This window comes from Vicugna pacos, chromosome 22, assembly GCF_048564905.1.
Source record: "Vicugna pacos chromosome 22, VicPac4, whole genome shotgun sequence".
Taxonomy (NCBI): Eukaryota; Metazoa; Chordata; class Mammalia; order Artiodactyla; family Camelidae; genus Vicugna; species Vicugna pacos.
Window position 1 is genome coordinate 31923417 of NC_133008.1, and position 16251 is coordinate 31939667.

Genomic DNA, 16251 nt, shown 5'->3' on the forward strand with positions numbered 1-16251 from the left:
GGCAGCGCTGGGGGCGGGCGAGCATCCCAAACCACCTGCCCTCCTCCCAGCCTCTGCCCACACAGTTCCTCTGGTTAGACATCCTCCCCTCCATCCCACTGCCAGATCAGCTCTCCCCCAGGTCCACCTTTGAAGCCCAACTCTGGGGACGCCACCTCCAGGCAGCCTGCCACCAGTCAGGCTGCCCTGCATCTCCACACTCGCCTCCTTTCTGCCCTCAGCCTTCAGTCACACTTCGTCTGCGGGGCTTTTGCACATGCTGCTCCCTGTGCCTGGATGCTGTTCCCTGCTATTCACCCAGTCTCCTGGGTCCCCTTCTGCTCAAGAGTCACCTGCTCAGGGAAGCCCCGTGACTCCCCAGATGAGAAGTCCCTAAGACCATTAGACTATGAGCCACTGAGGGCAGGACTGGGTGCCTGTGACCTGCACACACAATTCTTCACTCACTAGGAAAAGGATTTTCACTTTACAAAGAGAATGAATGTTGGGGAGGAGAATGGTCAGCGTGAGTAGAAGGGAAAGAGCCCGCAGGAACCCAAACACCAGCTGCCACCCCCACCCGCCACTCAGCAATGGCTCCTCCTGTGCTGGACAAGCAATTTTGCTGATGGGCATGCCGGTAAGGAGCATCCTGGGGAAGGCAGGCAACACAAACCAGAAAACTCCCAAAGTGAGCCACACATGCACGTGCACAGCACGAGTCATGACAGCCAGAAGGTGGCAACAACTCGAGGGTCCATCAACAGATGACAGACACACACCGTGTCCCTCCCCACGTGGGAGGTCACTCAGCCACGAAAAGGGGAGAAGCTCTGACGCCCGCTCCCACGTGGACGGACCCTGAGAGCACGATGCTCAGTGAGAGAAGCAGACACAGAAGGACACACAGCGTGTGAGTTCATGGATGTGAAATGTCCAGAACAGGCCAGTCCGCAGGGACAGAGAGGGGGCTCCTGGCTGTCAGGGCTGGGGAGGGGGAGGGGGAGTCAGTGTTTAACGCGGACAAAGGTTCAGTTTGGGAAGGTGACGAAGTGCTGGAGAAGGGTGCTGCGGTTGCTGGCACAGCATGGATGTACCTAATGCCACCGAGCTGTGCCCTTACGCATGGCTAAGAAGGTGAATTTTATATGTTTTACCACATTTATATAATACATACACATTTTACCACAATCACATTTTACCACAGTTTTAAAAATGTTTAAATACATAACTAGAAGTTGAGGGGGGGAAATTCCAAAGGCTTTTTGCTTCTTAATGTAGAAACTCCACTCCTGGGAACCCACACAAAGGAAAAAAATAACAACAACAACAAAAAAAGAGTGAACTGAGCTGAGCTATGGGTGGAGCACTTTTCCGGGAACTAAGGGACTGCTCACCTGAGTGGGGCCCTGGCCACCAGTGGCAAGCAAGCATTCTGGTCTTGGGACCCCTGCACACTCTGAACATTTTTTGAGGACCCCAGAGAGTTTTCGTTCAGGTGGGTTACAGCTAGCAAAATTTACCAGACTGGAAACTAAAATGGAGAAACCTCTGAACCCCAGAACGTGCAGCCCAGTGGTCCTCAGAGTCGGAGGGTGTGGAAAGCCCCACTGGACACGTGCACACGAGAGAACGAGCATGGAAAAGGCCGGTTGTTAGCTTACCCACATGACAGTGCCTTTGCAGACCTCTTGGAAGGAACTTGGTAGCCCCCAGGGGTCCCGGGACCCCGCCGTGAGAACCGCCGTTTTATCACGTGGAAGGGGCACGTGTTCCTAGTGTGCGTTTGTCAGAAGGGGTTGCCATGAAACCGGAAATTCTCCTTCCCGCCCCTCATTGCTGGCGGGGAGGACAGCCCCTATTCTCTGGGTGTACTGTCCCCCCATCGACCCACGGAGAACTGAAGAAGTCTGTCTAACGGGCTGCTGCGTCCGACCGGCCCCCTGCCGTCGGGCACTCCTGCTGTGTCGGGGTGGGGGTCTCACTTGGGTGGGTGGCTGCCTTGCTTGTTTCCCTGCACCTCTGTATGTAAATCCAGCCAGAGGATAAGCCCCCAGCCGGGGGCCGGGGGTGGGGACTCGAGGCGTCTCCTCTCTTAAAGTGTCCGTTATTCCAAATGCCCCTGGAGGAGGCGGGGTATAGCTCAGGGGTACAGAGTGAAAAGCTCCCACTTAGCATGCTTGAGGTCCTCGGGTCAATCCCCAGCACCTCCACTATATACATACAAATAAAAGTCAAGACAAAATCGCCCCTTCAGAAAGCTCTCCTCCACTGGGTTCGAACCCATTTCCACATGGGGTGGAGGACCACAGTGAGATCCTACAAAACTGAGCACGTTGACCACATGCTGGGTGAGAAGTGGTGCCTCATTTTGTAACCATTAGAGTCAAGCTGAGCACACTGACGGGATTTTTGGCCCTTGGTCTTTCCTTTCCCACATTGCCAGTATTGTTATGTGGAGGAAGAGCTGCGGTAACGCTAGCAAACCTCAACTTCACAGGGTGGCCCCGCCCCGCCCCGCCCTGGAGCTCTGCGCACTGAGCTGGAACCTTCCCTTTGCAGTTGGCTTCCTGGCCTCTTCGCTGTTCTCTGAGCCTCGGGACCACAAGGGCTGAGAGCCTGCCCTGGTCTGAACGAAGCAGGGAGGCCTCGAGCCAAATGCGGGTGGGGCTGCGCTCAGGGAGGAGGGTGGGCACTCACCCAGCTCGTTCATGGCCCGGCGGTACTCCTCGTCGAACGACAGCTTCATCACAGCACAGGTGGCCTGGCAGATCTGTGGCTCGATGGGGACGGGGGCTGTGGGCGAAGGGACCAGGTCAGAGCCCTCCCACTCCAGGCAATGTCGGCTGGCCCCTCCCCAAAGTCTCCACCCCTCCGGCCTGCAAAGACTCCAGAGCTTTCCAAACTGCTGCTGGCTGGGCATGTGGGGGTCACTCCTAGAGCAGCAGGCCTCCTTCACGGACCCTCTGAAGTGAACGAGGAGATGCCTGCCTTCCCCGGCCTGGTGCTCAGCATCTGATACTAACTTTGCTGGTGGGGCGGCGGGTGTAGCTCAAGTGGTAGACCGCATGCTTAGCATGAGTGAGGTCCTGGGTTCAATCCCCATACATCCTCTTACAAGTAAGTAAATAAATAGACCTAATTACCTCCCTTACCCTCCTAAATAAATAAATAAATCCAAATTTAAAAATTAAAAAAAAAACCATTTTGCAGCCCCCTGCAAAAGCTTGGAATCTCAAACTCTGTGTCCACGTTTCCAGGGTGACCCACAATCCAGCCATGCAATCAGTGACTGCTTCCTGAGCATCTGCCCTGCGGCGGCAGCGCTAGGGTGTCATTTTTAGGGGCTATCCCTTTGCCAGTCTGTCCTCACAGGTTCCCACAAGGCCTCTGCTGGCGGGTGGCACAGAGCAAGGCTAAAGCCAGAGGCTGTCCTTACTGCTAACGGCATTGCCCCACCACCCAGGAAGCCCGGGCTGCATATCCATCGCACAGAAGCTGCACACTCACCGCCGCTTCCCTCGGGCCCGCCGTCCTGGGCCTGCAGCCAGTCCCAGCAGGTCTCACAGTAGGCGCGGATCTGCTCCAGCACGTGCAGGACACGCATTTCCTTGCGCGCCAGGCCCTGGTCTGGCTGGGAGAAGACGATGTTGTGCAGCGCTGCGTTGGCGCGCATACGTGCGTCCTTGGCTCCCGGCGCCCCAGGGTTCCCATGGCGGCCCCCAGACCCCGCCTCGGTGCCAGTGCCATGCAGGATCTGCAGCAGCAGCGGCAGGCAGCCCGAGCGGCGCATGGCCACACAACTCTCGGGTGAGCTGGACATGGCGAGCAGCGTGCGGGCTGTGTCCTCCTGGTCACGCGTCGCCAGCATGGACAGAAGCCAAAAGACCACCTCCACCTGCGAGGGGCAGGAGACGTCAGGGTAGGACTCCTGCTTGGATCGCCTGGCCCCAGTCAGCCCACCTGCACTCCCCAGCCAGGGGCAGCCAACAGCAGCCCTGGTGACTCCTTCTCAGCAGGCGGGAGTCTAACAATTCAGCCAGGAGAGCCTCGCGCTCATCATTCCAGACCCTGGCTGTGCATCCTGTGGGGCGCACACACCCACATATCACTGCAGAAATGCCTCCAGCCCCTGAGGGCCAAATGCCACCCCATCGACCTCACCAGGTACTCCTAGGGTTGGCCCCCATCCACGTCTAGAGCACCCTCCAAATATGCAGAACAGGTATCCACACCCACCCCACCAGGCTCCAGACCACAACCGCGCCTCACCATGCACTCCAACTCAGGGTGACCCTCCACACCTGGGGAAGCTTTATGGCGGCATGGGGAGGCAGGGGTGCAGGACCCACTTGGCTGTGTATACCAACCACTCCCCCCACCCCACCTCTCAGCTTCTCCCCACCTGTACTCCCCTCACCTTGCTGTTGCCTGGCTGAGGGGCACCATCCTCAGGGTGCGTGGGGACCTCCATCTCGGGGTCCTCGTCCATTGGCACTGACTTCACTGCCAGTAAGGCCTGTGGGGAAAACGCCAGGCCTGGGGGCTCAGCCCCAGGGCACCCCACAAAGCGCCCAGGCTGCTAATGCCGTTCGCACACCCGTGACGTTGTGGTGGGGGCAGCAGACGGATTACAGCACCCTGAGCAAGGCCCTGGACCCCTTGCTGCCTGGGGCTGCTACCGGCCCTGAGGACCCTGGCTCCACCCCTCCTGGTACCTGGGGCTCCGTCTGCTGCACTCTGTCCTGAGCTGACAGCAGTTCCTTGTCGATCTGCTCCAGGCGGGAAGCACGGATCTGCAGGGGAGAAAGTGCAGGCTGCGGGCCTCCCACCCAGGCTCTGACTCTGCCTACCCCCCAATTTGGCCTCGCCCCCAGTCCAAATCCGGCCCCATGCTCTGACTCCCCCCAGTCCCTGGTAGGACCCCGCCCATTGCCCAAACCCTGACCTTGGCCCTGACTCCGCCTCCTCCTTGATACGGCCCACCCACCCTAAACCCTAGCCAGTGAGTTGTCTACTCCCGCCTCTGCCCGGCCCCACCCAAGGGTCAACTCTCAACCGCAGGGGCTGGCTCCGCCCACTATTTAGACCCCACCCCGTCCTCCAGGCCTTCCTGACTTTGTCCGCCACTGACTGTCAACTCCCAAGTCTTGTCCGGTTGCAGCTCGTCGCCCTGTCCGCCCCGTCCCCATCGCTGTCGGACTCTGCCCTCCGAGCCTGGTGCTGGCCTAAGCACCCCCCGCCTCCACCCACAACCAGCTCTAGCTCTGGCTCCGCCTCCTGAGCCAGACCCCACCCACAGGGGTCTCTGCCCTCTGATTCGCCCACAGGCATATAACCCCGCCTACTAGCCCAGACCACGCCCACAACAATCTCAGCGCTCCGATTCGCCCGCTGGCTCATGGCCCCGCCCCCACGGCACCTGCGCCCGCTGCACCATCTCGTCCGAGGTGCCGAAGCGCTCCTCCATCAGCGAGCGGATGTGCTGGGCCTCGAACTCCAGCTGCTGACGGATCAAGTCCATCTGCATCGAGAACTGCTGGGAGGGGCAAGTGGGCCGCAGTGAGGGGACGCCCGGACGGGGCCGGGGCCTCCCCGCCGCTCCCCTCGCCGTGGGCGGGGCGAGCACTGCAGACCCCTGGGCACCTTCCTGCCCTCTCACCGTCTCCACGTGCGGGAGCTCGTCCAGGCGCTTGGACAGGCCCTGCAGCTGCGAGTAATACCAGAGCTTCTCCTTTTCCTCCTTCTCAATCTCGTTCAACAGAAAACACCTAGGGGGAGGGCAGGTCGGTGGGCCCCGGCTCACAGTGCGGGAGCCCTGGCCTGTGTGCTGTTTATTCTGATTTTCCTAATCACTTGTTGGGTGCTTACTGTGTGCCAGGTTTAATAAACACTGTGGCAAAGTCTCGCCCGTGGCCCTGCCGGTCCCAGGTGGGAATGGGGTACGGAAATTAATTGAAAGGAGAGAAAGTAGCTCCTTTGTAAATCCTGGTCCTCGGAGAAAAACTGAGGCGGCCGTTCTGACTCTAACACCTCTGCAAGCCCGGCTAATCTCCCTGCAGCCTACACAGGGCAAATGCCAGGCTCGGGCTGCTCCAGGTGCAATAGATTCCCCCTCTTCACGCCCTGTGCACAGACCCTGCTGTTCCCATCTCACAGAGCAGAAGTCTGAGGCTGGGGAGGCGATAGTGTTCTTGCTTGACAGCAGAGAGTGGACTTAACTCCGGGCTGCTCCAGGACTGCCGCATCTGACCCCACACAACCTGGCGGAGTGAGCTAGGCACCCGGACCCTGCCTCCTTCCGGCTCCAGGCCCTAGTTTCTTGGGCTGCAGCCCTTTCTCCACAAAGGCCGCCTTGAGTCCTTCTGGCTCCAGGCCTGACTCTGAGGCCTGGCATTGGACACAGCCCTGTCCCCGGAGACGCCTGCATGTCGGGGCCCCCAGGGACATCTCCCAGGAGCCTTCCCCTCTGCCAGGAATGGCCCCCTCCCCTTTGCCCTCCAGCTGAGGTTAGCTGGGCCAGGAAAGTGGGCTGAGGCTCCACAGGGGGCAGGGTGTGGGCGGGGGGGAGGGCTACTCACTAGGTGGGTGGGCAGGCTCAGTGGTCAGGGCACATGGGGAACATCAGAAAGTAGAGAGGCTGTGGGTGGAACCTTGTGAAAGCAGCCTCTGGTAAGGTTCCCCGCCATCTCACCTTTCCCTGTCCAGTTCCTCCAGCAGCCGGATGGTGGCCCGGCTCAGCTCCCCAAAGCTGTCCTTGGAGGGCCCGGAGCTGTGTACTGGGCTTTCCTCAGGGGTCTGGGCAGCTGGCTCCGGGGCCAGAGCTGGGGGCTGGAACTTGAGGTTGTACAGGCTGGTGATGTCCATCTGCAGGGCTGGATGGGTATGGAGGGAGAGGCCCAGTGAGCACCCCTCCCCTCCTCCCAGTTCCCTCTGGGAGTGGGGCAGGGGCTGCCCCAGTATGCGGGAGGTGGCCCCCAGGCCAGCCCCTTACCTTTCAGCTGCTCCAGCACCTCAGTCTGCCCCGAGGACACCAGCACTCGGGCCTCCTGCTCCAGCTTGCCCTGTAAGTGCTTCAGGACCTCCTGAAGGTGGAGACAGGAAAGAGGGCGGTCAGCATCTGCACCGTGCCGGGTCCAGCCCCCTGGGAGAGGCCCCCAGTCCTGCCTGCCCATCCCTGGGTCCAGCGCCCTGGGGTTTGTCCCTGAGACCCCGGCCCACATCCTCTGCCCTGCCTCCCCTTACCTTCATGCCCGATGTCTCTGTCTCCAGCTTGGACAAGTGGCTTGAGTTATCCCGAAGCTCCTGCCTCAGGTGACTGTTCTCGGCCTTCAAGGCCTCCACCTGCCGCACCAGCTGCTCATAGGGTGCCACGGAGCTCGTCATCTTCAGCTCCTGCAGTGCCTGGAGCCACAGGAGAGAGGAATCATCCAAGGGCCTGGTGAGGGGCTGGCCCCTGACCTAAGCCCAAACCCTCCCACCCAAACCCGGGGTGGATCTTGGGCCGGAGTGGCTGGTGTGGCCTGCTGCAGAGAGGACAGTGCTGGCCCAGGGAATCCGAGGGACAGACAACACGGCAGATGGAGTGACAGACATAGGCAGAGACAATGGGAAACAGAGGGATACAGCCATCGGACAGGTGTTCAGACAGACAGCCCACCGACCAACGGACAAGACCCAGATAGACATCGGCCCTCGCTGCTGGGCCTGGACATATATGCTGACAACCCCCTAGAAGGACAGACAGCATGATAGTTTAAGCCAGCAGGTGGACTGGCCAGCCCACTGCCACCAGGCTCACAGACACAGCCAGAGAGACAGACAGACAGATGGATGGACAGCCAAGACCCTCTCCTGAATAAAGATAGCTATGCAGAGGCTGGGTAGACAGCCTGCCACCTGGTCCAGTCGCTGGACAAGAATGCCGTGGAGGTTCCAAGAAAGCCATGGTCAGGCTGACAGTGGAGCCCCTGCGGCTGGACAGCGGGACAGACAGACCCCAACCTACCACGGTCACCCTGAGGGTGTGGAACCTGGATGCCCTGCAGACCCCACACCCCCCCATCAGTGGTTGGACCTGGAGTAGCTACCTGCCTGGCCTGGTGCCCCTCCGGTCAGCCCTCTGCCAGCCCCTGCAGCCCCCAGTGTCCCACGCCCCATCCCCAGGGCTCTGCCACCGCCGCTGGCTTCTTTGTGTGTCTGACTGTCCTTTCTTGCTCCAGCCCAGCCTCCTCCCTCTGTCCAGCTGGCCAGTGCCTCCTCCCTCTGCTTGGCGCTTGGCCCTCCAGATGAGCCGTCCCAACCCCGGCCCCCCGTCCTCTTTGTTCCCTTCCCATCAGCCCTCACCCCCTCCCTCCGCCTTTGTCTGAGGTGCACCAATGGCAGCCCATCCCCTCCGCCACCTCCTCCCTGGGAGCCCCCTCTCCCCGCCTGCCTGAGCCCCCTCCCCAGATCAGTCAGCCCTTGCCTGCCCACAGCAGGGCACCTGATCCCTCCCTCTCCCCCTCAACCTGGCAGCCCTTGGCCCTCATTCATTCAGTGGCTCATTATCCTCCTCTCTCTCCTCCTCCTCCTCCCCTGCTGAGTCCCCCACCAACCCTGGGGTCCCCAAGGGCACAGCTGGACCTGGAGTTGGGGGAAGAACTCAGCCCCAAGTGGGGTCAGTCCATTCTAACCACTCAGGATCTACTGTGGGCCTGGCCCTGTCATCTGACTCCTTGTCACAATCCTGAGTCTCAGGGACCACCATTAGGCTGTTCAGAGAGAGTAACGGAGGCTAGTGGACACACAAGGCATGACTGGAACCCAGATGCTGCCTTGGAAGTGTCTGGAAGTCCAGGCAGTGCTGGACACACAGAAGCACCTCCCAACCCAAGACCTTGGTTTGCATGTCTGACGAATGGGGAGTACTCGGTTGGCCAGGCCTGTCTTGTGGGCCGATGTGAGTCCAGGTGAAGTGGTGATCATGGAGCAATTTGCAAGTCCCAGGCAGATGGAGCAGTCCCATGAGGACAGTGTGTCAGGTGGGGGAGGCTGGCGACCTGATGACCTCAGCCTTCCCTTCCACGGCTTAGTCAGGGGTCCCAGCTGGGGATCAGAACTGACCAGGGTTGCAGCCAGACCCCTACAGTCCTGATGGAGCCCTGTGTCCTGGCTGAGCCATCACGCCATGCCTGGCCGGGGGGAGCACGCGTCCTGGGCACGTCCTCCCACGCCCCAAACCCAGAGCACCCCACCCAGGCCTTCTCCCAGGCTGTGCTCACAGGGCTTTTCTGGAATGGCCCAGGCCAGGCCTCAGACATCTTTGCTCCCCCCACACCCAGTGGTCACTCCCGAGTTCCCATCAAACTGAAATTGGCAGCAAGGCTGCCCACCAGGCTCCCTCATTATAATCTGGATTCACAAACCGCACACTCTCACAAACCCCTCAAGCTCTGCTCAGCTGGACCTTCCCAGGGAAGCCTTGCCAGCCTCTTCCTGGCCTCCCACAGTCCACTTGGCAGGCTCAGCCAGAGGGAACTTCGAAAGTCACAAGGAGGGTTCCATTTCTTCCCTGCCCCAGTGTCTCCATGGCTTCCCAGCCTCTTCAGCATAAGATGTGACTCCTCCACACACACCCCACATCACTGCCACCAGCAGCTCTCTTTCCCCTAGGCCTTTGCACATTCAGTTCTCCTACCCCAAACACCTTTCCTGACTCCTGCTATCCCTCACATGCAGCTTCCTCCTGGAAGCTCTCCTGCCTACCCCTAGCCCCCAGGCTGCCTCAGGGCCCTGCATCAGAGAGATCTCCATCACTGATGGGAAAGCACCAAGAGCTGGCAGTTTGTCTGAATGAGCACCGAGGGGCCGTATTTCCTCTAATCCGACTGGCCCCCAGAGAGGTGCAGCACCATCGCCTAAAGCACACAGCAGGCCTGCCCGCAGACTCTGGGAGGTCTGGGTGTTGAAACCTGTGAGTGGGTGTTTGCGCGGGACCAGCTGCTGCGAAGCAGACGCCCACCTCCCTGGGACAGTTTCTCCTCTGGCTCCAAGATGAAGAAAGAGGCTTCGGAGTGTGTGCTGAGGCAGAGAGAAAGGGATGCAGATCCATGGCAGAAGAGAGGCCGCACCCCCTGCCCTCCACCCAGGGAAAGCGTTCGCTTACTTTATCTCACTGGGGCTCGGCTGGCCTGGGTCTTCCTCCCTCAGCCCAGCTCCGCGGGTCCCGCCCGAGCTCCCAGTCCTCCACGGACGGGGGGGGCCTCGGTGCGTGGATTCCGGGGCTCCGGGGTTTTGTCGTCGAGGGCGAGGGGCTCTGTGGCGAACAAAGCCCGGTCTGGGCCTGACCAGGCGGCGCCGCCGCTCTGGGCTCTGGGCGAGACCACAGCGAGCGGGGGAGGATGCAGGATGCGGGATGCAGGCGCGGCGGCCAATGGCAGAGCGGGAAGATGGGCTGGTGCCATGGCAACAGCCAATGGCTGCCCGGGGCGGGGACCAGCGGCTGCCGCCGGGCATCGGACCTCCGCACGGGTTCAAGGGGGTGTGCATGTGTGGGGGTGAACCCCCAAAAGGAAGGGCGCACCCTGAGGACCACGACCTCGTGTCTCCACCCCATTCTGGGGTGAAATGGCCTCTTGGAAGCTCCCATGGCTGGATCTGCAGAATTTGATAGTAAACCATCCAGTCTTGGATGTTACATCAGAATCTTAAGGTGGAGGGAGGGAAGCTCCAGGGGCAGGACAGAAAGCCCTTCCCTAAGGATCCAGCCTGGTCTTGTTCGGATGGGTCAGAGCAGGCCAGGTTTGGGGTTCCAGCTGGACCCCCACCCCAAGATTCTGGCTGGTGTAGAGGTTGAGCGTGGTGGATGGGCAGGCACACTGGGAAGCACCTGGGACCCTGCATTTCTCCCTATTTCTCCCTGTCTCCCTGGCAAAGGATCAGAACCTCTGTGGGCATCTGCTGTGACATCATGTCCCTGCCCACATCCCCCTGCTTTCTTTAAATCTCTGTCTGTGTCTCTGTCTCTGGTCGCACCCATAATTCACCTTCACATAAGGGAAGCCAGAGGAGGGAGGGGTCTGGGATACCAGGAGTACATGTCCCTAGCTGTCTCAGATCAACCATAGGTCCCCAGAGGCCACTTGAGGGTTTAACATCAAAAGCCCATATCTGCAGCTGTGGCTCAGGTTGCCCGCTGTCTGAAGGACAAAGAAGGCACCAGGACCAGGAGATGTGGGGGCCTGAATGTTCAGGGCCTCCAGAGCTGGACACAGCTGCCCCCAGCCTGTGGAGCTTGGTAAGGGGGGTGCAGTGGGCAGAAAGGCTCTTTCCAGAGGCTGGGAAGGCTGCACTGAGAAGGGGACACTGGTGCTGGGGCTCTTCAGAATGACTAAGAGTTGGTCATGGGGTCAAGGAGGAGAAAAGCATTCCAGGCCGAGGGAACAGCATGTGCAATGCCCAGAGCCAGGAGAGACCAGAGCCCACTCAGGAAAGATGGACTCCTGGGGGGCCACGGAGGACAGAGGGCAGTGGGGCTGGACCAGAGAAGTTATGAAGCATTTAGAGCAGGCGCAGTCCCCCTGGAGGAGTCATGGGGCTGAACTGACTATGGAAAAGCAGGGCAGACTGGGCAAAGCTAGAATGAGGGTGGGGAGAGGACAGAGCCCGGGGCCCTGGCTTCAGCTGCACCTTGATTTCCCTGAATGCCCTTGGGCATGTCTCTCTCTGGCCTCAGCTTCCCCTTTGATCACTGAAGATGGGTTGGAGAATCCCTGCCCCCACTCTGACTGGACCTAAGTCTCAGCTCCCCTACCCAGTCTCAGATGTCACTACTCTCTAGGCCCCTCTCAGCCGGAACCTTAGAGCTGGCAGAGCTTGGGAGGGTCCCATGGCCAGTCTTGTCCTTGTACACATGGGGAAACAGGCTCAGGACAGGGAGCACATTGCTTGAGTTCATGCATGAGCCCCATCAGGCCCTCCCTGGGCATTTATCACTCTGGGTGTGGCTGGGGCCTGGAAGGCTGAGGGCACATGGGAGCTGAGGCTCTAGGGCAAAATGCCCTTGTCTCCAAGCCTCCGGAACATCACATCCCTGACACCACTCCAAATCCTTGACCCCGTAAATCTTTGAACCACAACCAGACTCAGGATCACTGGACATTCTAGGACCACAAGAGCCTTGGGAAACTCAGGAGCCTCCCAGGACCCCAGACCCAATCTCAGGGAGCTGAGAAAGCACAGTCACCAGGCCCAGTGAGGGGCCCTCTCCAGTCTCCCTGCCTGGTATCTTCTGCGCCCCCTACCGCGCAAGGATCGCTTCTTCCCATCCCCACCATGAAACACTCCCCCACCCCAGGACTCAGCCCAGCACACAGCCAGTCACTCACGGAGCAGTCTTTGGGCCTTCTCAGCCTGACCCCGGGTGTCTCTTCCCTCTTGATTCCTCGCCCTTCCCCACTGAGCCTGTGCTGTGTCAGGGGCTAGGGGCGGAACCAGGGTGTCCCTCAACTTGGAGCTGGATGGGGGCGCAGGGGAGCAGGAAGGCACGAGGTGGTCACGAGATCAGAGATGGGTTTGGGCTGGGTTGTTGGACAAGGGCCCTGACAGTTGAGGGGGTTCCCCTGAAGAGGGGCGGGGGGGATTGGCCGGACTAGGCTGAGTCCCCGATTCCCAACCCGGGATGGGTTGCCTAACCACGGTTCTGGGCCTCAGTTTCCCGGGAGTGGAGCGTGTGGGCGAGAAGCCCCGTCAGCACCGCGGACAGCTCCCGCCGGCCTCCAGGTGGTGTCCTCTGCCGGCGCCTCCCTTCGGCGCTCAGGCTGCAGCCCTGCCTGCGTCGTGACCTTGGGGTCCCCGCTACACTCCTCCAGCCTCAGTTTCCTCTTAAAGAGGGGATGTTCTAGCCTCAGGATTCAGAACGATTTCACGGCCGGCAAAGCGCTCGTGCCGGGTGGGATGGATATTACTATAAACATCAGCGTGGGAGCACATCTAAGTGGACCCTACACTCCGCGTCCAGAAGGGGAAACTGAGGCCTGGAGAGGTGCAGGGCGTGGCACGGTCCCCCCACCGGATTGGGCAGGGCGGAGCCTCGACACAGCAAGTCCCGGCAGCAGCTCCTCTGCCCTAGCCAGTTTCCTCGACTGTGCAATTGAGGAGGGGTCCAGGGTGCCTCCCTCGGAGGCCGAAAGCTGGACCTGGCAAGGCCGCGCTTGCGCAAACCCCGAGTGAGGGTGTCCCTGCGGTGCGGGGGAGGGGCTCCCAATCCGGCAACCATCTTGAGGCGGTTTCCCTAGCAACAGTCTCCACAGCGACTGCTTGAGACCCCAGACCCGTCCAGATTTCCTGCACGTGCCCGTGTGCCTCCTGCTGCCGCGACCACGTTCCCGCGGTCCTCATCCCGTCCCGGGTTGCGGCTCTCTCGCCCTAGCCGTGCTTACGGTCAGGCCCCTCCCCCGGTGGCCGAGACCCCCGCGCCCTACCTGGTCCCCGAAGAAAGCCGAGTGCAGCAGGCTCAGCAGCCCCAGGAGCCCCATGGAGCCGCGGCCGCCTAGACCAGCCCGCGCCCCGCCCCTCTGCCGCCGGGGTGGGGGTGGGGGGAACCGGCCTGGACACCCTGCGCCTGCGCGGAACAAGGGGTGGAGAGGGGTCACACAGCGAGGCCAGGGCGGGGACTCTAACGCGAAGGGGGAGAATGAGGGGGGTATGGGGTCTCGCACGGGCTGGGGGACGGTGTCTCGAGGGACTGAGGACTTGGGAGGGGCGCCCTGAGGAGATCCCGAGTGAGGGAGGTGGGGGCGGGAACCTGCGCGAACAGAGAGAGCGGGGAGGGGCAGGGGTCTGACCAGGTTGGGGAGCCCTAGAGGTGCGGGAGGGTTCTCTGGGGGCGGCGGAAGGGCGGGGAAGGGCTCTCACTGGAGCTGTGGGAGAGTTCTGGTTGGAAAGTGGGCCCGGATTAGGAAGGGCCCCACTGAGGTTGGAGATCTCGGGGGGATGGAGCGGGGCTCCGCCCTTCAGCCACAGTCGCTGCGCGCTTGGACTGTGTTCCTGCAGAGACCGGGACTGCGCATTCCGTTCATTAGTCATTCAGCAAACACGGGCTGCGCGCCTGCTGTTTGCTAAGTTCTGAGCTGGGCGCTGGGCACGGAGAGGACTGATGGGGCGATACCACGCATAACCAGTCACTTAACTAACACTTATTAAGCACCTACTGTGTTCTGGGCCCTGCGCAATGAACAGTCAAATCCCCTGCCCACGGGGAACTGACATTGAAATGAGAGGGACCAACAGTCAGTAAGACATGTTGGCTAGCTGTGGGCGCCGAGGAGGAAATAACAGGGGAGGCGAGGGGGGTGGGCGTGAAGGGCTGCTGAGGACACTTGAATAGAGACCCGAGAAGTAACTCGAGAGAAGAGCATCCGGCAGAAGGAACAGCCATCACAAAGGGAAGGGACAGGAGGTGACGGCGAGGAGGTGATAGGGCGGGTCAGGCTGTGCAGGGCCCGGGGGTGAGGTGGGCAGAGCAGGGACGCGCCCCATCTGTGCTCACATGCGCCCTCTGGTGGCTAAAGGGAGAACAGGCCGTGGGCAGGGCCGAGAGACCCGGGGTGAGAGGACCGCCGGTCCGGGAAGGGTGGGGTAGGGGAAATGTGGGGGACAGTGGGAGGACAGCAGGAGCATGGTTGGGCAGGATGGTGGGTAGAGCCGGCGCGGGTCGCGGAGGGGGCGTTATCATAAGCTCTGCCATGTCCAGGGAAGGCAAAGCAGCAGCAAGAGAAAGGGGCACTACTTTGGCAGGGATGGTGAGGGTAGTTAGTCTCCAGGAGGTGGTACCATGAATCAGCGGGAAGGGCGTCCGGGCAGAGCGCACCACCCGTGGGAAGGCTTGTAGGGGCAACGTCTGGAGAGGCTGAAGAGCAGCGGGGAGGAGGGGCTTCCTGCACCATGGGAGGACCCTGGGCGTTACTGCCAAAGCCTGAGGAAGACAGTGGGGGAAGAAAGGGGAGGATGACATGCATTTCCTTTGACATCCAGGTGGGAGGTGGTGACGGCCTCGCTTGGGTGGTCGTAGTTGGGGCGGTGGGACGAGGTCGAGCCAGGTTCTTAAGATAGCTGACTGACCAGAAGGCCGGGCTGAGCCCCCAGTCCCAGCGATGGAGCTGCCTCTGACTGAGCTGGTGGAGGCGGCCAGCGGCCTTGGGGTAAGTACTCTTGTTCTAGAGCCCACGGGAGCAGGCAGAGGCAGAAATGCGGCGCGAAGGTCTGAAAGCGGAGCCCGGACGAGAGGGACCGGGTGCTGCTGTCCGGGGTTACGAGGACCCCCGAAACTGCTCCTGGATTAGGGTGCCACCTTGCGGTTGCAGCGTGCGCCGCAGTGTGGATAGGCCGCATGTCTCACTTATGACACTAATACATGTCTCCTAGTCACCCTTCACTGTCACACAAAGTGCAGAAAAAATGTGATCGCTTTAAAAAATTAAAAATGATCACTGCCGCTTCTGCCCTGAGCGCACTAAAGTGGCCAGTAGTGACCAGGGCGGAAGTTTCGTTCAAAGCTTCAAAAGGTGACACACAGAAAGGCCATCATTAAAAAAGTCCACGAATGGTAAATGCTGGAGGATGTAGAGAAAAGGGACCCCTCCTGCACTGCTGGCGGGGATGCAGCTTGGTGCAGCAACTGTGGAGGACAGTATGGAGGTTCCTTAAAAAACTAAAACTAGACTTACCCTATGACCCAGCAACTCCACTCCTGGGTACACACCCAGAGAAAACTAATTTGGAAAGACACATGCACTCCAACGTTCACAGCAGCACTATTTACAACAGCCAAGGCACTGAAGCAACCTTCTTTCCTGATAAAGAAGCTGTACACACACACACGTGGAATACCACTCAGCCATAAAAGAAAGAAACAATGCCATTTGCAGCAACATGGTTGGACCTGGAGATTGTCATACTAAGTCAGAAAAAAATATCTTACGTCACTTATAAGTGTAACCTAAAAAAAAGAGACACATAAACTTATTTACAAAACAGTGACTCACAGAAAAACTCATGGTTACCATGGGGGGAGGGTGGATGGGGAGAGAGAAACTGGGAGTTTGGGATTAGCATAAACACATTACTCTATATAAAAGAAACAATGACCTACTGTACAGCAGAGAACTATATTATCTTGTAGCAACTTATAATGAAAAAGAATATGAAAAGGTATCTATGTACAACTGAATCACTATGCTGTGTACCAGGAATTAACACAACATTGTAAACTGACTACACTTCAATAAAAAG

The 16251-nt window shown here is 59.9% G+C and overlaps 1 protein-coding gene across 1 annotated transcript in view; it reads right to left on the minus strand.

Moving 5' to 3' along the window:
- APC2 (APC regulator of WNT signaling pathway 2) overlaps positions 1 to 13504 on the minus strand; it is a 25800-nt gene extending 12296 nt beyond the window's left edge. The window contains exons 1-10 of the mRNA XM_072948102.1: positions 13443 to 13504; positions 7225 to 7383; positions 6974 to 7064; positions 6674 to 6854; positions 5642 to 5750; positions 5402 to 5518; positions 4698 to 4775; positions 4400 to 4498; positions 3490 to 3877; positions 2680 to 2775 (exon numbers count right to left, since the gene is read on the minus strand). Coding sequence (XP_072804203.1) covers positions 2680 to 2775; positions 3490 to 3877; positions 4400 to 4498; positions 4698 to 4775; positions 5402 to 5518; positions 5642 to 5750; positions 6674 to 6854; positions 6974 to 7064; positions 7225 to 7383; positions 13443 to 13496 — 1372 coding nt within the window. The 5' untranslated portion in view covers positions 13497 to 13504. The remainder of the gene's footprint in view (positions 1 to 2679; positions 2776 to 3489; positions 3878 to 4399; positions 4499 to 4697; positions 4776 to 5401; positions 5519 to 5641; positions 5751 to 6673; positions 6855 to 6973; positions 7065 to 7224; positions 7384 to 13442) is intronic.
- Between the last annotated feature and the right edge of the window lie 2747 nt (positions 13505 to 16251).